At 48.2% G+C, this 18,561-nt stretch overlaps 2 protein-coding genes across 13 annotated transcripts in view; both read right to left on the bottom strand.

The window, feature by feature from the left end:
* Positions 1-456: 456 nt before the first annotated feature.
* Positions 457-12,210, bottom strand: SNORC (secondary ossification center associated regulator of chondrocyte maturation). 5 transcript variants are annotated; one of them, XM_026855468.1, is made up of 5 exons: positions 10,401-12,134; positions 9,740-9,853; positions 9,160-9,293; positions 1,258-1,440; positions 457-590 (listed from the first exon to the last, which is right to left on the bottom strand). In XM_026855468.1, the coding sequence occupies exons 3-5, from the start codon at positions 9,179-9,181 to the stop codon at positions 481-483; spliced, it is 315 nt and encodes a 104-aa protein (XP_026711269.1). In that variant the 5' UTR covers positions 9,182-9,293; positions 9,740-9,853; positions 10,401-12,134; the 3' UTR covers positions 457-480. The 5 variants fall into 5 exon arrangements, with proteins under 5 accessions (XP_026711269.1, XP_026711264.1, XP_026711265.1 ...); XM_026855463.1 differs by lacking the exon at positions 9,160-9,293 and adding an exon at positions 12,141-12,179 and having other exon boundaries at positions 1,258-1,443; positions 9,740-11,599; XM_026855464.1 differs by lacking the exon at positions 9,160-9,293 and having other exon boundaries at positions 1,258-1,443.
* Positions 12,211-12,313: 103 nt separating this feature from the next.
* Positions 12,314-18,561, bottom strand: part of GIGYF2 (GRB10 interacting GYF protein 2) — a 76,127-nt gene continuing 69,879 nt past the window's right edge. For all 8 annotated transcript variants that reach the window (XM_026855448.1, XM_026855449.1, XM_026855452.1 and 5 more), the window contains 4 exons: positions 18,184-18,338; positions 16,727-16,896; positions 16,197-16,344; positions 12,314-14,080 (listed from right to left, as the gene is read on the bottom strand). In XM_026855448.1, coding sequence (XP_026711249.1) covers positions 14,013-14,080; positions 16,197-16,344; positions 16,727-16,896; positions 18,184-18,338 — 541 coding nt within the window. In that variant the 3' untranslated portion in view covers positions 12,314-14,012. The remainder of the gene's footprint in view (positions 14,081-16,196; positions 16,345-16,726; positions 16,897-18,183; positions 18,339-18,561) is intronic.

The following is an 18,561-nucleotide window of genomic DNA, read 5'->3' as shown; positions in this document are numbered from 1 at the left end:
CCCCACACGTGCGTCGTCTTCTTCCCCCAACTCAGACCGCTCGCCGCCTCCCCCATCCCCTCCTGTGCAAATGGCCCAAAGGCAGAGGGTGGAAGCGGAGTCAAAGATCAATGCGGGCTGGGGTGAGAGCAGAAAAGTAGGGGGGTGCTGTACACCAGGGGAAGAACCCTCCCTAAGGAGAGCTGTACAGGGTAATGCCCAACAACCATTACTGCCACCCAGCCTACACCCAGAGAGCAGCTGCCAGTGCGAAGGCCCTCCCAACTCGGGGGGACACTGGCTGCTGCAGACAAGCCTCCTGGGTCTCAGCCCCTCCAGCAGATCCACCCACCAAGAGCAAAGAGCACTTTGGGGCACAGCTTTGGTGTCCAGCGCAGAGGCTGGAGTGCCCTTTGCCAGCTTTGCCCCCTGGGGCATGAGCAGGAGCAGTTGAGGGCAAGAAACAGCCTGGTTGTGTTACTGAAAAATCTTTTATTGAGTTCAGGAGGCCGAGAACTTTCTCAGCGTGATGACAACCAAGGCCACAAGCACAGATGTACCCAGGAGGGAGGCGATGACGATGGCTCCAATAGCTCCGGGCCCCAGCGAGCCTGCAGGGACAGACAACAAGGTGGCAATAGGTCAGCAGAGGCAGGGGGCCCAAGCAGGAAGGGCTCTGGGGGTCACCCCCACGCCCAGCATGTCCTCAGCCATCAGACCAAGCACCTGGCCCAGAGCTGCTCACAGTGGTCACGGTGGCCCTGTTTCCACAGCCCCACACAGCCCAGGTGTGATCCTGCACCCTAGCAGCATCAAGCCGTTGGGCAGGGGCTGAGGCCAGCCCCTGCCTCCTCAGGCAGCTCCTGTGACAAGGACAGCTGCCACAAAGCAGGTCTTCAGCACTCAGCTTTACCAGAGTTGCTTGGCCTGTTGCAGAACTGCTTCACAACAGGCGTTCACTGTAGTTCAGGAGCCAGGAAAGGTATTCACACTCCCTGAAGAGCCCTGCCTGTGCCCAGGGCACTTTCCGCAGGTTCCTGCTGTGGTCAGGTCAGACCCAGGACAGGAAAAAAAGTCCCTGGCAGCTGCACCGGGGGTGGCACACACACAGCAGCAGAAGCTTTTGGGCAGGGCAATCTCCCTGAATAGGCATACAGGTGCTCTCCCCCACCAGCAGCGTGGTTGGGGACAGGCCTCCACCTCATGGGAGGTGACAGGCCCACAGCGAGGATGTCCCAAGGTGGTGGGGGACCGACCCACAGGCAGCCCGTCACGTACCATCCCCGGCGTCCAGGCGGTGCAGGTGGGTGGTGTCCTCGGGCTCCAGCTCGGACGTGTACAGGGGGAAGGTGGTGGCGTCCGAGAGCCGGGCTGTGGTGGTGGCAGCATCGAAGGGGCCGGCTCCAGAGGGCAGCTCGGGGGGCTCGTTCCAGAGGGTGGGGACTGGGCCCTGGGGGTACTCTGCTGGGAGACAAGCACCCAAAGTCACTCACAGGCATAGTTGGCCTCAGCCAGGCTGCTGGTGACAGCAGCAGCTCAGGACAGCCACAGCTCAGCACCTGGCAAGTGCCCCGGGGTGGATGGAGGGTGACCCCAGGGCTGAGAAACCCAGCAGGGCAGAGCCCTCCTCTGCAGAACACCATCATCCAGAGCAGCCCAAGGCAATGCCCATGCTCCGGGATGAAACCACGTTGCCACAAGTTTTTGTGGCAGCCTGGTGTACACACAGCACACACAGGACAACAGGGAGCTCCCCACAACCGTGCAACCTCTGCTTGTGCACAAACAAGCCCTGCATGAACATCTGTAGCTGGTTTGGCTCATGGATGCCCGTGGCACTGGGCTGGGAGGGGCTGTCACACTCCTGCAACAGGCAAAGGCCACCTGCGCTGGCCAAATTCACAGCATCTTGGGGCCTCTCTGTCCTGCCCCACCAGCCTATGCAACAGAGGATGCCAGAGGCGCTGGCACTGCGCAGGATGCGGCTCCCCTAGACAGGAGCCCCAGCCCTGCCTCTGCACACCTCTGCACTGTGCCGGGGGGGGATGAACTGGGCCAGGCCCTCTTTGATGTTACCCTTCACCTTCTGTTCTTTCTTCCTGCTGTAGGGTCAGGGGCCAAACCAGAGAGCCCTCCCTGTCTGCGTGTGGCTGAGCCGAGCGCTCCCTGTCAATGCCCGGCTTGTTCGGGTGGGCCCCGGCAGGAGCGGGAGACATTCCACAGCTCCCTGCCGAAACCACTGGGAATGTTGCACTGGAATGGGAAAAAAAAAAAGGGAGGGGAGGAAAAGTAACAGCATCCAGTGCCAGGGCCCACCTGAATGGACACAATGGTTATCGGTGCTGGGAACGAGGGCATCAGAGGGGCCGGAGCAAGCCTGGGCGCTGTGGGGCAAGGCACAGAGGCATACCCCGGCACCCCATGTGTCTCGGTGTACCAGAAGCACTCAGAGGCTTGTCCCAGGCTCTCCCAGGCCCAGCTAGAGAGGCAGCGGCAGCAGCAAGTCTTGGTGGCACCAGCCCCAGCTTGAAGCCCTCCTTGCCTTGCACAGGACAGCGAGCTGAAGGATTGGCGCTAACAGCCTCCAGCACGCTCTGTTCTCCCATAGGAGCCCTACTTTGAAAGAACAGGAGGACCAACACAAAAACGCTCACCTCTGCTGCCTGTGCAAACCCAGTGACAGGACTTAGGCAGGGTTCACAGCAGAGAGTAGCTCCCACCATCCCCAGAGCTATTCAAGGCTGCCCGCAGGCCTGGGAACACAACAGGGTTCCACTCTAGTTTTGGAAGGTCCCTTCCACAGCTATAAAAGCTACAGGATTTTAAGCGAGACAGCTGCCTGGTTTAACACTGGCCCAAGAAGCAATGACAGAGACAAGTAAGCCCTCGGCTTGAGGCTGGTGCCAGCTAAGCTGGACAGCGACACTAGCACCCTCGGGCTGGCTGAACCCCCTGGGGAGGAGCTGAGGGCACCAGCGGATACCACGTCCTCACACTTGGTCCATCTGCGGCCACTGCATTGGAGGTGGCATCCTGGGCGCCTGCTACGGGCACACAAGAGGTTTGTACTCCATGAGGGCACCCCAGAAACACCTGAGTCCCTTGCAGGGCCCTTCCCAACCTGTCCTGCAAAACAAGCCAGCAGAGCTGGAGACTCCCAGCCCATCCAGAGGCTCTTCCAGGAAATGCCATTTCCAGGGGACCTCTCTTCCCTAAATCCTGTGGTTTAGTTACCAGAGGACAGATCAGGAGGAAATATACAGTTTAGTGGGTAAATGTAGTTAAAACAACAGGGAAAAGGAACCAAACAGAGCTGGGGCTACTTAGTTAGCAAGGGTGGCATGGGGAAGCTATTGGTTTAGGCACCGACCAAGCATTCGTAACACTTTCAAACTCCAGGCTGTTTTTGCAAGGGGAGAAACTTCGCACAGAAGAGCTACACTCCAGCTACGACCTTCCTGACTGTGTCAACACCACCGGGACCAGCACCGACACTGCAGCCATTCCCATCTGGCAAGGGAACACCGTGCTGAGAGGACATCGTTGTTGCATTTCCCAAGAATGTTCCTCTCTCTAAGGCCAGAAGAGCTGGGTGTACCCCCCTGCATCTGACCGGGAAAAAGGCCTTAGCCCAGATGATCTGCAACAGATGCAGGCACTGTTCAGGGGGGCTGCAGGACCTGGACAGGGTCTTCCCCACTCTGTTCTCAGAGACAAGGCAGTAGCACTACCCCTTCCGACTGTAGCGCAGAGGCTCTTTTTCTAGCCATGCCCACAGGTCCCAGAAAGTCTCTCCTGTCCCTGGTGCCTCTAATTCCTGAAAAATTTACTGCCACTTTCTTTAAGTGGGGGACAGAGCTTATTTTCAATAGCCAAGTAAAAACGAAATGGTCTGATTTGTTTATCATCTCAGTGATTTTTAAGACCTGGATAGAGTCCTGGAGGGCCTCTGGATATATATTTTGTTAAATCCCCTCATCTGATTAAAACATGCTCTCAGCTCACCCTCACAGAAAGGGCAGAGTGTGCTACACATGCATTTTCTGTCCCGAGTTCTTGCGGTTTTACCTAAACGGCGCTTCAACCAAGGGAAACACAACTCCTTTCAGTCAGGTCTAGTGCCTCACTAACAGGAGTTGGCAGCTCAGAAGCAGCAGCAGAGCTGTGCACACGTATAAAGTGGAATACCTGCATCTGAACATCACCAAGAGCCAGAGCTCACGGCTGCACCTTCCCTTCGGCTCCTGCCCCTTGATGCTGCTAGAGCAGATGCCAGAAGCCCTGCAGCAGGCACACGGGGTGGGGGAACACAAAACCAAATGCAAGCACTGTCCCCAGCAAAAGCTGCCAGCAGGCAGGTCTCTCTAGAGCAAACTGCTGCAGCCTGGGAGAGTGCCCGTTTGTAACCTGCACTCTTCTTTCCAAGACTTCCCTTTGATTTTCCCTCCTAAACTAACAGCTCGTGCCCTCACATGCCTCCATTCTTGCCCATTCGAGAAGCCCAACCACCCATCCATCTCTTCCCAAGCATCCAGTGGGTTTATTTAACAATCAAGTCCCGTCTGCTCCCCTCTGCAGCTCCCTGACAGTCCCAGTGAGCATTGGCCTTGCTGCCACCGGCTGAGAGCAGATCTCTAATGGAGCAGCACTGAATGCCCCACTCCCATTTCAATCCTCTGGTAAAAGCAAGGAAGGTGAGGGGGAAGGACAGAGCTTGGGTTAAGTGCCAAAAACCACTACACACACACTTAAGGTCTCGCATATCTCCAAGCGAGACCTGAGCACCTCTTCCAGTCACCTACTGGATACACTCTGACTGGACAGGCTCCAAGTACAGGTGTAGGACCTGACTCAAAAGGTTCAGGTCTCTGCTCTGCTGCTGTTTACTGTGAGCACTGTGAGCCCCTCTCCCTCCTGGGCTGTTTTGCTGTGCATGAGCATGAGACCGGGATTCTTAAGTATGATCTACAAGAGGAGTACCAGAGCAGCCAGGCCTGCCCACCCACATGGTCACTGTCACCCTGACTGCAGTCCATGTGCCTGAACAAACACCACCGAGTGACAGCTCCAGACTCCGTGACAGCCTGTCACAGGGAAAGGGCAAGTTATGAGGGACCTCCATGGCCTTGGGGCAGGGCATGGCCTTTGTTACTTGTGCAAAAAATGCCAACACACTGCAGTCTCAAGTGTGTAGGTGCAATTGAGGGTTGGAAAGTAAATATCAAAGGCAAGGTAGCGCATGGTTTTCCTGTTCACCCAAGACCTTCGTAGAAACTACCAAGAAACACTCTCGAAACACATCATCCATCACAAGGCCAGATATCCAATGCCTGGGTGACTGCCATGCATTAGCTGTGCTGGCATCAGCCTTAGGACCAGTCCTATCTCTAGGAAAGCACACCTGGAGCACTGGCGTGGTTTTCCTGCCCCGGAGCAATGCCACAGGAGCAGCAGTAGGCACAGGGAGGGGCCACCGACACACATGGGTCACCCCACCACTGCCAAGGCTTTGTGTCTCAGTGCCAAGTGCTCCAAAGGGAGAGAAACCTTGACTACACAGCACGAACAAGCTCTCCCCCAGAATTAGCCCTGTCTGAGCTCTAGAGCACAGACTGCGGACAAGTGTTGCTCCACAACCAGCAAAACCCACCTGATAAAAAAATAGTTTGAGAACACTTAAGAGGAAGCCATGGAATAGTCTTAAGTTATTAGGGTTTTACTGGGCAGAGATGGAACCTGGAAAAAATGGACTAAAAGTATTCCAGTGTTTTGCAGGTCAGGTGGAGGATGACACCTCTTCCTTCCCATGTGTTGATACTATAAATTTCCTTATTTTAGGAAATTATCCATCCTGCACAGGTCTTCTCTATCTCTCCAGTACAGGTTTGTTACTTTCTTCCCTTTTCCTGGCCTCAACTGTATCAGAGTTACTAAGTGACAAAGAAATACACTGAGATTCCCGAATGATTCAGGAACCCAGCAGGACTTCAGCTACACAGGCTGCAGTGAGCTCTAGGAGGATGATGCCAAAGGCAACTTGATGAAACTGCTATTTCCATGCTCAGTGAAAAGGTGGGGTGAACTACCAGCACAGTGACATGGTAGCCAGTGCCCCAGATACTTGGTGGCTGAAAGATAAGACTGGAAGAGTCTCCACAAGTGATAGCTCTTGAGGAAGCCATCAAAACTGCAGGATCCTTCAAGATACCTCCAAACCACTAGAGCCTCCCACAGGCAGACTGCAAGGCCTCGAGGCAGGCAGATGTGGCCACCTAACACCTTCATCCCCAGAGATGACTCACCAGTGAGCACCACTCTTCCTTGTACAAGCTGGTTTCAGCACCTTATCATCTTCCCTCTCCACCTCCCACCTAGTAACCTCAATTGGGAGCTAATACTAGTGTCAGTCATTGTAAGGAGTGCTGGTGCAGAGCAAGGTTGACTAAAGGTCTATAAGGACTTTCTCTGGATCTGGACAGACCTGTGGAACAACTGCATCTTTTTAAGAAATTTGCCTGATAGAACATTTAGTACTTCTCACATTCTAGTACTTGGAACTTTAAAAGCTTGCTTATAATCTTTTATTCTTCTATTGTTAAGAATGAAGATACAACAGAGTCGCTACAGAAAGATGTCCTTGGACAAGGTCTTCTCCTGTAGTTTCTTCTTTAGCACATGTCCTGCTCTGCTGCTTTTTTCCCCCCCCTATATGAACTCTGACATGCTACTGCAGTACGATATATTTCCATATTAACTCAAAATGAGGAAATTATAAGTCCACAATGGACTTTAGATACTAAATATATACATGATTCAGAAGCCAAGGCCTTGCAAAGGCTTTTTACTAACTTCCATTTCACTTGCAGCTCTGAATCCATTATATGAGTTAAAACTGGTTTTGCTGATAGAAAAGAATGAAAATCAGCTCTCCACAACCCTCCTGTGCTCTAGGCCTACGTGCCACTTGGGTTTGGAGAAAGCAGGAGCGGAGATTTGGGTGTGCAGAAAGTCCTTGAACTGGCTCTGCTTCCTGTTGCACCTAGATGATGTGGACAAAGAGGTTAAAGATTCAGTTGGTTGTTTCCCCATCTTTAACAAATGGGATAAAGAGCTCAGTAACTTGGAGGAGAAATTCACACTTTTCCCCACCGCAGAGCCCTGACCATGCTGTCCAGGAAATCAGACCGGCTAGGCAAGAAGCCAGATCAAGGTACAGAGCCCACCAGCATCCCAAAAGTGTTCTGACTGTCACACCCAGATGGGAACTTCAGTTGCCATTGAGATCCTTCATGTCTGGCTGAACTCCTGAGCACCTACCCAAGGCTTTGGGTACCAGGTAGCTCCAAGTCCCCACTGTCATAAAATTAAATCCAGCGAGGAAGGGAAGACTCATTGTGGACTTTGGGTCTGCATGGCTGTCACCAGCTGCAGCCCCCTCCAAGGCAGAGTCCGTCCCTACCCCTCCCAGAGGGCTTTGCTACGGCAAGTACGAGGTGCTGAGATGGGAGGGCAGGGGCTGAGTGAACTCCGAGGCCAGCAACAGGCTGTCCAGCCCCAGGTAGCCACAGCGGGCACAGGGCCAGGGCAGGGATGAAAAGAGGCCTTCATGGGGAGCACAAAGGGCAGCCTGTGATGGGCGAGCGCCGGGAGCTTGAGCGTGGAGCAGCGTGGAGCGCTGAGGTTCTGATGAATGTTAAATAAACTTGTTTACAGAAAGGCAGGGCTGCATGTGTGTGTACGCGTGGAGGCCAGAGGGCTGTCTGCGTGCCCTTCCCTTTTTTGTCTGCACAAGGCAGGAAATTTCCTTTTCTAATGGGGTGAAAAGCAGAAAAAGTTCCACTGTGCACTAAAAGCCCCTGTGCTGGGGGTAGGTAACTCTCCACTCCTAACGCAGCAGGAAATGGCCCTGCTCCTGGGATGGCTCACCATGCCAGCTGCTCCCCTCATGTCCTGCCCAGAGACAGCGGAGAACAAACTTCTTAGCGGCCTCAAGCCTCTAAACTGCCACAGAGAACACACGGAGTCTCTCCTACACCCCAGGATCCAAATGTTGCTTTCATCAGTACAAAGCTCTTCAAGAGCTACTGGCCTAACGACACAAGCACAACTCACCCACTAAAGGCACCAAGTGAGCTTGGGAGTATTTCACAGGAGCAAAGGGACACAGGGAGGCAGCGACAGGTACAAACTGCAGCTGCAACACTGAGCCAACAGTAACACAGGAAAGCTGGCAAGGGGGCAGGGCAAATATGCAGCAAATACTGGAAACTTAAAATATTATAAAAGAAATTCTAGCTTGGAGAGGAAGCAGATTAAATTTTCACTGGAAATTAATCCATTTCTGCAGTATGAAATACTGTTAACAGTTAAGAAAAGACCTTACCTGGTTTTGGGGAAGAGTACTGCCACTGCTTCTGGGAGCATGAGAAAGCTACAAACCGAAACTGGGTTTAAGCGATTAATGTTCCACCACACAGAAATCAAAGCTCAGGGTTTGAGAAGGAAAATATTCACATTTTAGTGCTCATTTCTTAGTTACTTTAAAGGTTTCCCAGCAAAAAGGTGTCCTACAAGAGGAGGATCTGCATGGGAAATACCAGCTACAATAATTCCGTTCTTGCACCCAGAGATCCAGCTGGGCAAAGTGATAAATTTCCCTACCCATATGAAAGCTCCTTTAAAAAGAAATAATTTCATCTGCTAGACAGCTGGCCAGGATCTCCCTGCTAGGCAAGATACTCCAAACAAAGCGGTGGGGGACCTGTGATCCAGCCTTGCTCCAGGTCTTAGAAGGCAGGACAGGAATCCAGCAAAACAAGTGCTGTGTTCTTGCCCATTATCTTGGACTAAGCCATCCCTTCAGCCTTGCCTCCACTTAAAGGAAGAGGCTTTGAGGGAGGCAGTTGCCCAGAGGAGTGTCCACTTGTACGCCCAGAGCCCATCTATGGGGTCGGTTTGGAAGGCAGCTTCCCCTCGTTTGCAAAACCCACCTCAGACCAGACAGCCTCTGAAGCTGACTGTGCTCTCAGGTCCCCTCAATTGGCACAGTGGTGCTAAAGGCAGGAGCAAGATAAGGCTAAAATTACCAACCATCTACTTAAAAAACAGCACCTCACAGAACAGGTGCCTCACCTATTCCTATTCCCATCCCCTCACTGAACTCCAGTCAGAACCACATACCTCCAGCGCTGCTGCCTGCCATGATGCACCCAGCTCTGGACAAACTCCGTTTAGACACACACCTCGGCTTTTGACCGAGCTGAATGTTTTCACAGGCACTGTCGTGCTTCTGCTTACAGCTGTGACGGGCTCAGCTGCAGCAGAAAGCATAGAAGGAACCGGAAATTGACACACATGCTTCAGCCAGAGAAAAATGTTTCTTTTCATGATCGTTAAATGTCTTGCTGCTATTAAAACTGAGAGATAGCCTCGTCCTGTCAGCTGCTGACAGCACTCCATCTACTGCTGACTGATCTGTCTACTGATCTACAGCCACTCATGCTACTGCTGTTCTACTTGGGAAAAGTTACAAATGACTTTCTTCATTTCCCCCAACAGAAACCTCGTCTCAGGATGGAGACTATATTCTTACCACCAGCCACTGATTCCAAAGCTAGTTTCCATTAATCAATTATAATTCAAGAAACACAGAAGTTTTTAGGGGAAGGAGAAGAGGTATACAAGGAGGAGGAAAGAGAGAGACAGGTTAGTAGAAGATGTCCCATGCCTCTGGACTTTAAATGCAAACAAAGCTCCTTACCTGCCAGCACAGCAGGGACCAGGATGCCACACAGCATTAGCAGGACCAGGCGAAGGACTCTGTGGTAGGGCATGGCTTCCCTCAGGAAAAGTGTTGGCAGGAATTCCTAAAACTCTTCAAAGTATTAAACAACTTGGAAATTTCACTGGTATAATAAAAATTTTGTCCAGTAAAGTCACAATAAAAAAAATTTCCTTCACAACAGCAAGTGGATAGACAGAGTGCAAAGCCGAGCGGAGTCTCACACTCTGACTTCCAGAGCACACCTCCTGCTGAAGACAGCTCCACCCTCTCAAATTTGTACCTAACACCCCATAGGCAGACAAGCTGTTAGGCATCCGTCACCCTGGCAGGCCAGCGCACACACGAACAGTTGTTGGCAAGCCCTTCCCAGAGGACGTGGGGATGCTCCTGGAATGCCTCCCCTCCAGCCAGAGATCCCGCGGCACGGGAAGGAACACAGGAGCCATTGGGGCAGCCAACCCTGAAACCAAGCAGAGCGCTCAAGGGCTTTGCTCCCTCCTCAGTGTGCAGGGCAGCGGTGGCCTTCCCAGGGTGGGCACAGCAAACAACAAGGGCCTCAATCTGCTGAGGCTAAAATGCTCTGATTCAGAGCCAGAGCAGCTCCGTGACATCCTTGTTTTCTGGGTGTAATACTTACAGAGGTGGACTAGAAGCTGCGTGTGGTCTCTGCTGGCAGAAGTGCCTGTTACAATCTGGTAAATCTTCCAGGAGAGTCGTCTTTGCCAGGCAAGGCCAGCATCCTCCTTGGGTCTGAGCTGCACAGACACTACCTCCTCCTGCAACCCTCTGCTTTCTCCCGCCCCTCCCAGTGGGCTCGTGAAAAGTTCACAGCAGAGGAAACTCAGGTTTGCTTCAAGTCACATTTGCACCGATGGAGACTTGGGAACAGAAGTCGTGTATGAAGAGGGGAACGCTCCAGCTTATTGTCAGAGGATTTCATTAGGATTTCAAGGTGATATGAGGATGAAATACTGCTGCTTCCGTTCAGAAAAAGATGTAATGAAGTACATGAACACCCCCAATGTCAGTTCTTTATGCACTGAAAATATGACACAAGTAGTTTTGTCTTAAATTTCAATCCCAGATTTTTCTGCTAAGAGATCTCTTTGCTTTTTGGCTTTCTCTGACAGGCAGCCACATATCCATTTTGGTCACAACAGTCTTTTGCAAAAGTGCCTGGCTGCGAGTGGAAGCAGGAAAAACAAAGAGGACTGAGCACTGCCCCTGCCATGAAATGAGAAGTTAGGAAGTAACCTGGTGAAACATGCTCAGAAGAAACCTCAGACATTTCTTAGCATCAAATTCAACATCATCTGTCACACTCGGATCAAAGCCCCATCAGCTTTCCAGGTTCACGTTCTGTCTGAAAAGGAGCTGGTGCATAAACGTATCTCCAGCAGCAGATACAAAGCTGGAGCTATTTTTCCCATCCCCACTGATCCAAGTGACCTTTGCTGCAGAAACAGGCCGTTTGTCACAGAAGGTGACAGGGCAGACACCTGAGCATATAATCTGAACATGCCAGCATCTTACCTTTGTACTAAACACAGAAGCCAAAATATTGAAATATTAGGAACAAGATCTTCCCCACTGGTCCATTATCTACAAACTCTCAGCAGCTGAGCAAAGTCCTCAGTGTTCAACAAATTATTGCACATTTTCCCTGCTTGCATTTCTGCATTTCCATTTAGCAATCGAGGAATTGTTCCTTTCCTGCTCCACAGATGAGCTGGAAATGAACAGACTTTTGCTTATTTGTTTACACAGTATATAGAGTAGTCCAAAATCAGCTTGTCGAAATTAGATCACACCATTAAAAACCAGACACCTTATGCACTAGAAAAAAGAAGATATTAAAACAAAGTTAAATTATCAGCATAAACATCTACTGTTCTCCCCAAGACAGCAGCTAAACATAATGTAAAGCTACTGTGTAAATTTGGTCTTAGTATATTGACTTCATCTTCTTTATGGTCAGATGAATGGTAGAAGGACATTTATCATTAACTTCTACTGGAATTTTCCACACAAAACCAAGCAGCAAGTAGAAAAAAGGAAAATAAGATTTGGTCTAAAAAGGGAAGCCTACAAGGTGTCTGTGTGGACTTTATGCTGAGGGGAGAAATAAAACCTCTCATTTAGGGAACTGGAGTGGGTGGAGTGGTTACCAACCGGCAGAAAAACCCTCCACGGCCGAGTGTTTGTATTAAGAGCAAACCAGCCGTGGCTTGATCTCTCCTGCATAAACACCACAAGCATGAATGCACATGTTTCTGTGCAGGGGGGGTGGGAATTAAAGCTTTCTTGTCAGAGTTTTCCAATCTCAACTTACTGGTGTTTATTTGAACTCTAAAATTATCCAATAGAAAAAACGCACTGGTATTCCTCACCAGGGAAAAAAGTAAAGCAGCAGTTGTTGTTCCACATCCCATGTATCTGCTTGTAGTTTCTTGATGAAAACTGATGCGAGTCGAGTTTGGGGTCAGTTTTAGCACCAGGAATTATCTCAAAACTCAGCTTTGACAAAAGCAAGCAGAAAGTTTTCTCTCCGATATAATACAACCAGGTTTTATTTAAGTTCTCTCTTTCCCCCCCCCACACTGGCAAAAGTTCAGAGGGAGTTTAAAGTTTTGTAAACATTTTAACTACCCCTCTTCCCCCTTTTATGAATTTACAAAGCAAAGGAGACAGGGAGACCAGATTTGCAACAGTTCCAAGTCTCTCCATGCTATTGGATCCAAAAACTATATACAAGTCTGCAGCAGTCTCTGTATAGTTACTGTACATGTTTGGGGGCAGGGGGAAGAGAGAGGGGGGTTGGGGGGTGGGAAGGTGACCCCAAAAAATTAATAAACCAAACGAAATAAAATCCAAAGCCAAACTGCTCTTGAGCAACTCGAACTGTTTTCTTTAGGCAGTGATGACAGAACAACAGATACCTTATACAACTCCACCAAAACTGTAGCGTATCTCCCCTGGCAGGTTATAACCCTCTGGAAACAGGAGATGGGACCAGGGGGTTGAAACTAAGTGTGTTTGGCAGTTTTCATTTTCCTTCTTTTGTGGTGTGTGCATGTGGGCAGGTGGAGAAGGGAAGATGGTGTTAATCTTTTGGTGAGAGAAGAAGGTTATGATTCCATAAATACTTAAAGATTATGGATCCCAGTGAAGGTGCGTGAAATAGTTTAAGGTGTAGAATATAAGCAGGGCCATCATTGCACATCACTTCGCCCTCCACAGTCTCTCTTCATGACAAAAGGGCATCTCTGCTCATTAACCTAAGCACTGCTTGAAATGACAACTAGCTACAACTGCTGGGGTATATATTGGAAAGCCAGTGTTCACCCTCACCAAAGACTAAAGATCCACATGGTCAAGATCCTACTGTCTCTTAAACGAGACAAATTTGCAGGAAAAGAGCTCAAAATAAACTGGTCCTAACCCTCCAAAGGTAGCTTTTAAGGGATAAATTCAACCTGAAAGAAGAGACGCCACCCCCCTTTTTTTCCCAGAGTAGAAGTCCCCACTTGTCCAGGAAGGCTGGAGTATGCCGACAGGGAACTCCACCAGCTTCAGCATCACCACCTAATGAAGACAGACTCGAGCTTTCCCTCCAGAAATAATGTGCTGAGAAGGGCTGGCAGGGGGTGTGCAACTTCAAACCAACCCAAGCTAAACTGCGCCCGCCACCGCCCCTCTCCTGCTGTTGCCAGTTCTAAGGTTAGCTTATGAATGCAACTCCTGGCTTGGGAGAGCACCTCTTGCCCTGATGGAGCGCGGAAGTCAGTATCTGTGTGGCATTTTGGTTTTGACCAACATCTGTTAACCACAAACTCTCTCTCTCTCTCTCTCTCCATGACTGCACATGTTGGATGTGGTAAGAGTAACCAGGAGAGGGAAGCAATGGTTTGCAGAATCCCAATTGATTTTTTTTTTTTTCCAGGTATGTCAGCAGAAGAAATCACAGCACAGTGAAAGCTTGCTGCCCAAATCAGCCTTGTTGTGAACGAATCCTATCTCCCACCCTCCCAGGACTCTGAACAAAGTCCACTCAACTCTAGGCTGACAGTAGGAACAATGCCTGCGCAGTCCTGGGCAGAAAGGGTTTGCTGGGGCCAGAGGAAGCAGCCTGAGATGATTGATTCTGTGATTCACTGCGAGGTGAAGAGCGCATGGTGGAGAGCACTGTGTCCAAAACGGAGAATCCATGGTTAACAGATGCAGGAAAAGCCAGTTGATTTGCACATGCTCAGTAGTCTTCCAAAGTCTCTATTTCTCCCATATTGAGCCGCTCTGATGAGGCATTCACTGAAAACCCTGTAAACCAAAAAGGACTTGTGTTAAAAATCTGGCTGTGGTACACTGTAACTGATGCAATATACCTGTTACATGCATGTGTAAGATAACGCAAATAATATATACCAAATAAAAAGCCGGGGGGAATTCAGTATGGCTAGAGATATAATTATCCAAACTATCTGGGATTTATTCTTCAATAAATCAAAGATAATCAACTGTACATTTAGGTAAGTATCACTTGGTCTTTAAAAACAGATCAACAGAAGACTGGTTTCAACTTTCATTTCAAAGACATCCTCTGCAGAGCTATACAAGGCACACCCAGACACAGTGGGGACGTGGCTCAGCAGCATCTTGGGAGGGAGCACGTTTGAGTCAACTGATACTTGGAAGTGCCTGCCAATACTGTACTTACGTGGTCCAAGAGGCAGAAATACACATTTTCTGAACTCAGAATCCAAACGTGAAATCATGCTCACTTCAGGGAGTGATCAATATGGGTTTGCCCCCCAACTTTGAAATCTAGTGGCAACTCAAGGTATTTCCAAGCTTTTTTATAATCTTTTATCTCAGGAGTACAACATGAAAATGTACGAAGTTATGCAGATGGTTCAAGATGCACCTAACCTTCTACCCAACCTTTTAACCGTAAGTGTAAGGACATGATACACCTGAGGAAAGCGTAAGAAAAAGCAAAAACATATTCTGCAAGGAAAAAATCCAATATATCATATGCAACTTTCCTACTGAAATCCCATTTCTATGGTTGTACCAACCCCATATGGAGTATGAGAAAAGGGGAAGTTTTCCTGTGTGAGTCTACTAAACACAAACCTGACGTTTCATTGTCTTGAGTCCTAGGCAGGCTTGCTCTGTGCTAGGGAAACAAGCCGCTTTTCACAGTCATTATCTTCAACAGATAAAAAGTGCTCTGTTCAGTTTAAGAAAATTGTTCTGGCTCCCTCTCGTGGCAGTATATTACCTAAAAGGTTTTAGAATTATTTTGTTATCAAGCATACTGATGTTTAAGAAGCTGCATGTGCTATTTCTCTTACAGTTACAACTTCTTAATTGTATTTAGTGATTTCTTCTTCACATTACACGAGCAGGTTTTTAAAGTATTCAACTGAAGACCCAGATCAGACTCAGTGGATTGGCACCTAGCAGTGGCTAAGGCAGGACTCCACTGAGAAGTTCAGTATACTTCAATGCAGAAATATTAGTACTGATTTTGTTGAGAACAAAAAGGGAAGATAAAAACCAAAAGGTAGGGCTCTGTTAGAGCCTTAAAAAAAGCACTTCCAGGGGGTTAATTCCAGGCTGCTTTACATGAATATGAGCTAAGTGGCACCAGCACAACAAATACTGGCCCAGTGCAGTGCCTCAATTTCCTTTTTATCACACACAGCACAAATGTGGACACATTTATAGTACAAAAATACTGGAGGGACACATTACATCCCACAATGCTCACTACTCATGTATTTACGTGACGCCCTTGTATCCTAAAGGCCACTTTAAAGAAACCTTTCCATGCTACAGAGGCTGGTTAACTACCATCCTCACTTAAAAACTGAGAACATAAGAAATAAATAAATGAATAAGGACTACTAATGATGTCATCATTTACACTACCTTCAACTGAAAACCTGTGACCACTTTATAACTCCCCCCCCCAATATCTTTTCCATCTTTTCTGGTTAGGGTGGTTAGCTCACGTCAAAAGGTAAGAAGGAATAAAGGTAAGCCTCAAGAAGCTGCTCCTCATGAAGAAACAGAGAATGTGATTTTCTTAAAAGAATGAATCAACAATAATTTAATAAAATAGGCCTAGGTCAACTCAAAAGAGGATGGACAGTTTAACCGACATCCCTGAACTACTTAAAGGTTTCTAGGTAATAACCAAGGTAATGAAGAGGCCTTCTCATGAGGGAAAGTTTGACAAACGTTTCCCATGAAACCGATACAGAATTTTTTTAATCATTAATTAACAACACTGAAACAAATTCCAAAGATGCTTCAACAGCTACCTTTTCTGATCAAAGTCAATACTCCCATTTAAGGTTAACAAGAATTGTATGCTCCACAAGGCTTTTCCCAAATTAAACATTAAGTTCTAAAAATTCAAACTGACCTAACAAGCTGGGATCTGCGCGAACCATTTTCTGTTTCTTCTTTTTCTTCCCACTCTGCACAGCCTCAAAATTGGATTGCTGGTTGTTGCTCTGATTGGTCTGAAAGACTGAATGTAGCGAACTGTGGTTCATTCCCCACACCGAATCCTAGAAAACAAAGCAATTACAAGATTATAAAGTGTCATTAAGTTTGGTGCATTTATATTGAAAACATTCAGAAAACCCAAAGCACCTTCTACATCACCTGTGGTAGCACTAGCCACTGATGCATCCATCCAACACATCTACCTCATCTTTGTAAAGCATATCCAGGATCAGCATAGGAAGACTATTTGATCTACAGTTGGCTTCAACTGTTAGTTATAAAAGAAACTTGATTTTGCAGTAAATATTTGAAATCTTACTTATTCTCTGCATTTCACATGACCTGTAAAATCCTACTTATCCTCCTAGCCATCTAGTAAAAACACAGACTCTTCAAACTCAAATATAGTCTCTGTATGCCCCTAAGGACTATAGTGAGATTCACCTGTTGCTGCTGTTGTTGCCGCTGCTGACTGGCTTTCTGTTTGGCACGGCGCTCAAGAAACTGCTTGGCAAACTCCTTGGCCTCAGGAGTATCTCCAAGATAAGCTCTGATGTAATCATGGACCTCATAGGGAGACTCCACTTCCTTCAGGAAAGAAACAAACGTGGGAACTGCAAGAAGAAGGCAGACCATAAGGGAATGCACGTTGATATGTGAACACATACAAGCAATGAACACGAACTCTGGACTTCTGTTTCAAATATTTGCTAGTCTGGTAGCCATGGCAAACAGCTTGCCCTTCCAAGTTCCCTACAGCAAAGCCCTATGATGCAATGCTTCATCTATTCTGCAGTCAAAGCAAGGGTAAGAAAGCCAGCTAGTGTGGTGAGAAGGAAAAACAAACTGACAACCCTAAGAGTATGTTAGCCCATCAGCTTTAAAGCTCAAATTTAATGCCAGACCCAAATGGAAAATACTCTTCTCAAAGCTGTCTTGAGTACAACCTCAGTTGTGCTTCAGCCAAAAAGATCATATGCCAGTGGCTGATCTGACCCACAAGCACCTGAAGTCCAACAGCTAGCTCACCTGAAAACCTTCTTTTTTTCCTTAGACTAACTTTGTTGCATTGAGTTTTATTTTAACAGGGGAAGGGCAAAGCAAATCACAAGTCAGGCAGACACCAGGACAACAGGTTGCCACCTGGGCCAGAAAGTACTCTGTGTAGAGTGGCAGCTCACTGTGGGTGCGTGACTCACAACAGCACCGCAGGGCCGCAGCCTCTCCTCAGACACCAGATGCAGCTAAGTCTGCACGTCACAGACAAGGCCAACGAGTTACTTCTAGTATCTCTCCCCTAAAAGCGGGGAAGCTGTGGCACTGTGACTGTGTGAGGTGTGATCCTGGCTCTCAGTGCAGCACTGGTTCCCCACTCAGGTTCAAGGGTCCCACAGAACTACCGCTTTGCGGTGCTGGGGCACGAGGTTTTGTACTGGAGGCAGCAGAATGCCTGCACTGCTCCAGTACAAGAAGATATCAGTTTGTGACCTCTGCCTAGGCATTCCTCTCTCTGCCCTCAAGGAGAATTAGTAGAAAACCCAACCAGTTTCACACCAAAAAAATGTTTGGCACAGGGATATATGATAATTAAAAGTGAACTGGATCCTCATCTGTCTGCCTGATAATGCTTCCATGACCACCAAAACTCCTCAGCAGAGCTCTGGGTGGCAGACTTTAAAACCATTTCCAATCCCCACTCATTTGCTGTAGTTAGCCCAGCAAAAAACATGGAGAAGATGATGCAGTGATAATATACAGACCACTACTTAATGATGTCAGTTTGCTGACTGCATTAAAAACATTACTTTGATGTGATTACTTTCCCTCAGAACTATCTGGTCAGGAAACAAACAAATACTGTTTCTCACCATGGATCACTTACATCCCTCCCCACCTCTTACCATCTAAGTTGTTGGCTGTGTTGAGTGCATGAAGCATCTGTTCACACCACTGAGTGAATCCATCCTGGGCTTTATTAACCCCCTGGAACAATTTTAACAGCTTCTCCTCTTCTTCCACCTTCTTGTTTTGTCTACTTGTAATACCTACAGATTTACTGAGGTAAAGAAAACACGTATGACAAATTATAAGTTACTAGACTTATCAACAGTACAGTATACAGTACACAGTACAGTGTTACAAGACTCACTAGTTTACAAGATGCAAAGACTGTTTAAGAACCAACTAATTTTTTAAGTAGATGACAAATTGTGAATGATCACCTATTGGCTATTTCTGTTGTCAAAACAGATCCTGAGTGACACAGGAAAAAAGGAAAA

This window comes from Athene cunicularia (genome assembly GCF_003259725.1).
Source record: "Athene cunicularia isolate RWA chromosome 9 unlocalized genomic scaffold, athCun1 chr9_part2, whole genome shotgun sequence".
Classification (NCBI taxonomy): domain Eukaryota; kingdom Metazoa; phylum Chordata; class Aves; order Strigiformes; family Strigidae; genus Athene; species Athene cunicularia.
The sequence above is the reverse complement of the archived record's forward strand: the minus strand, read 5'-3'. Positions and strand labels throughout refer to the sequence as shown.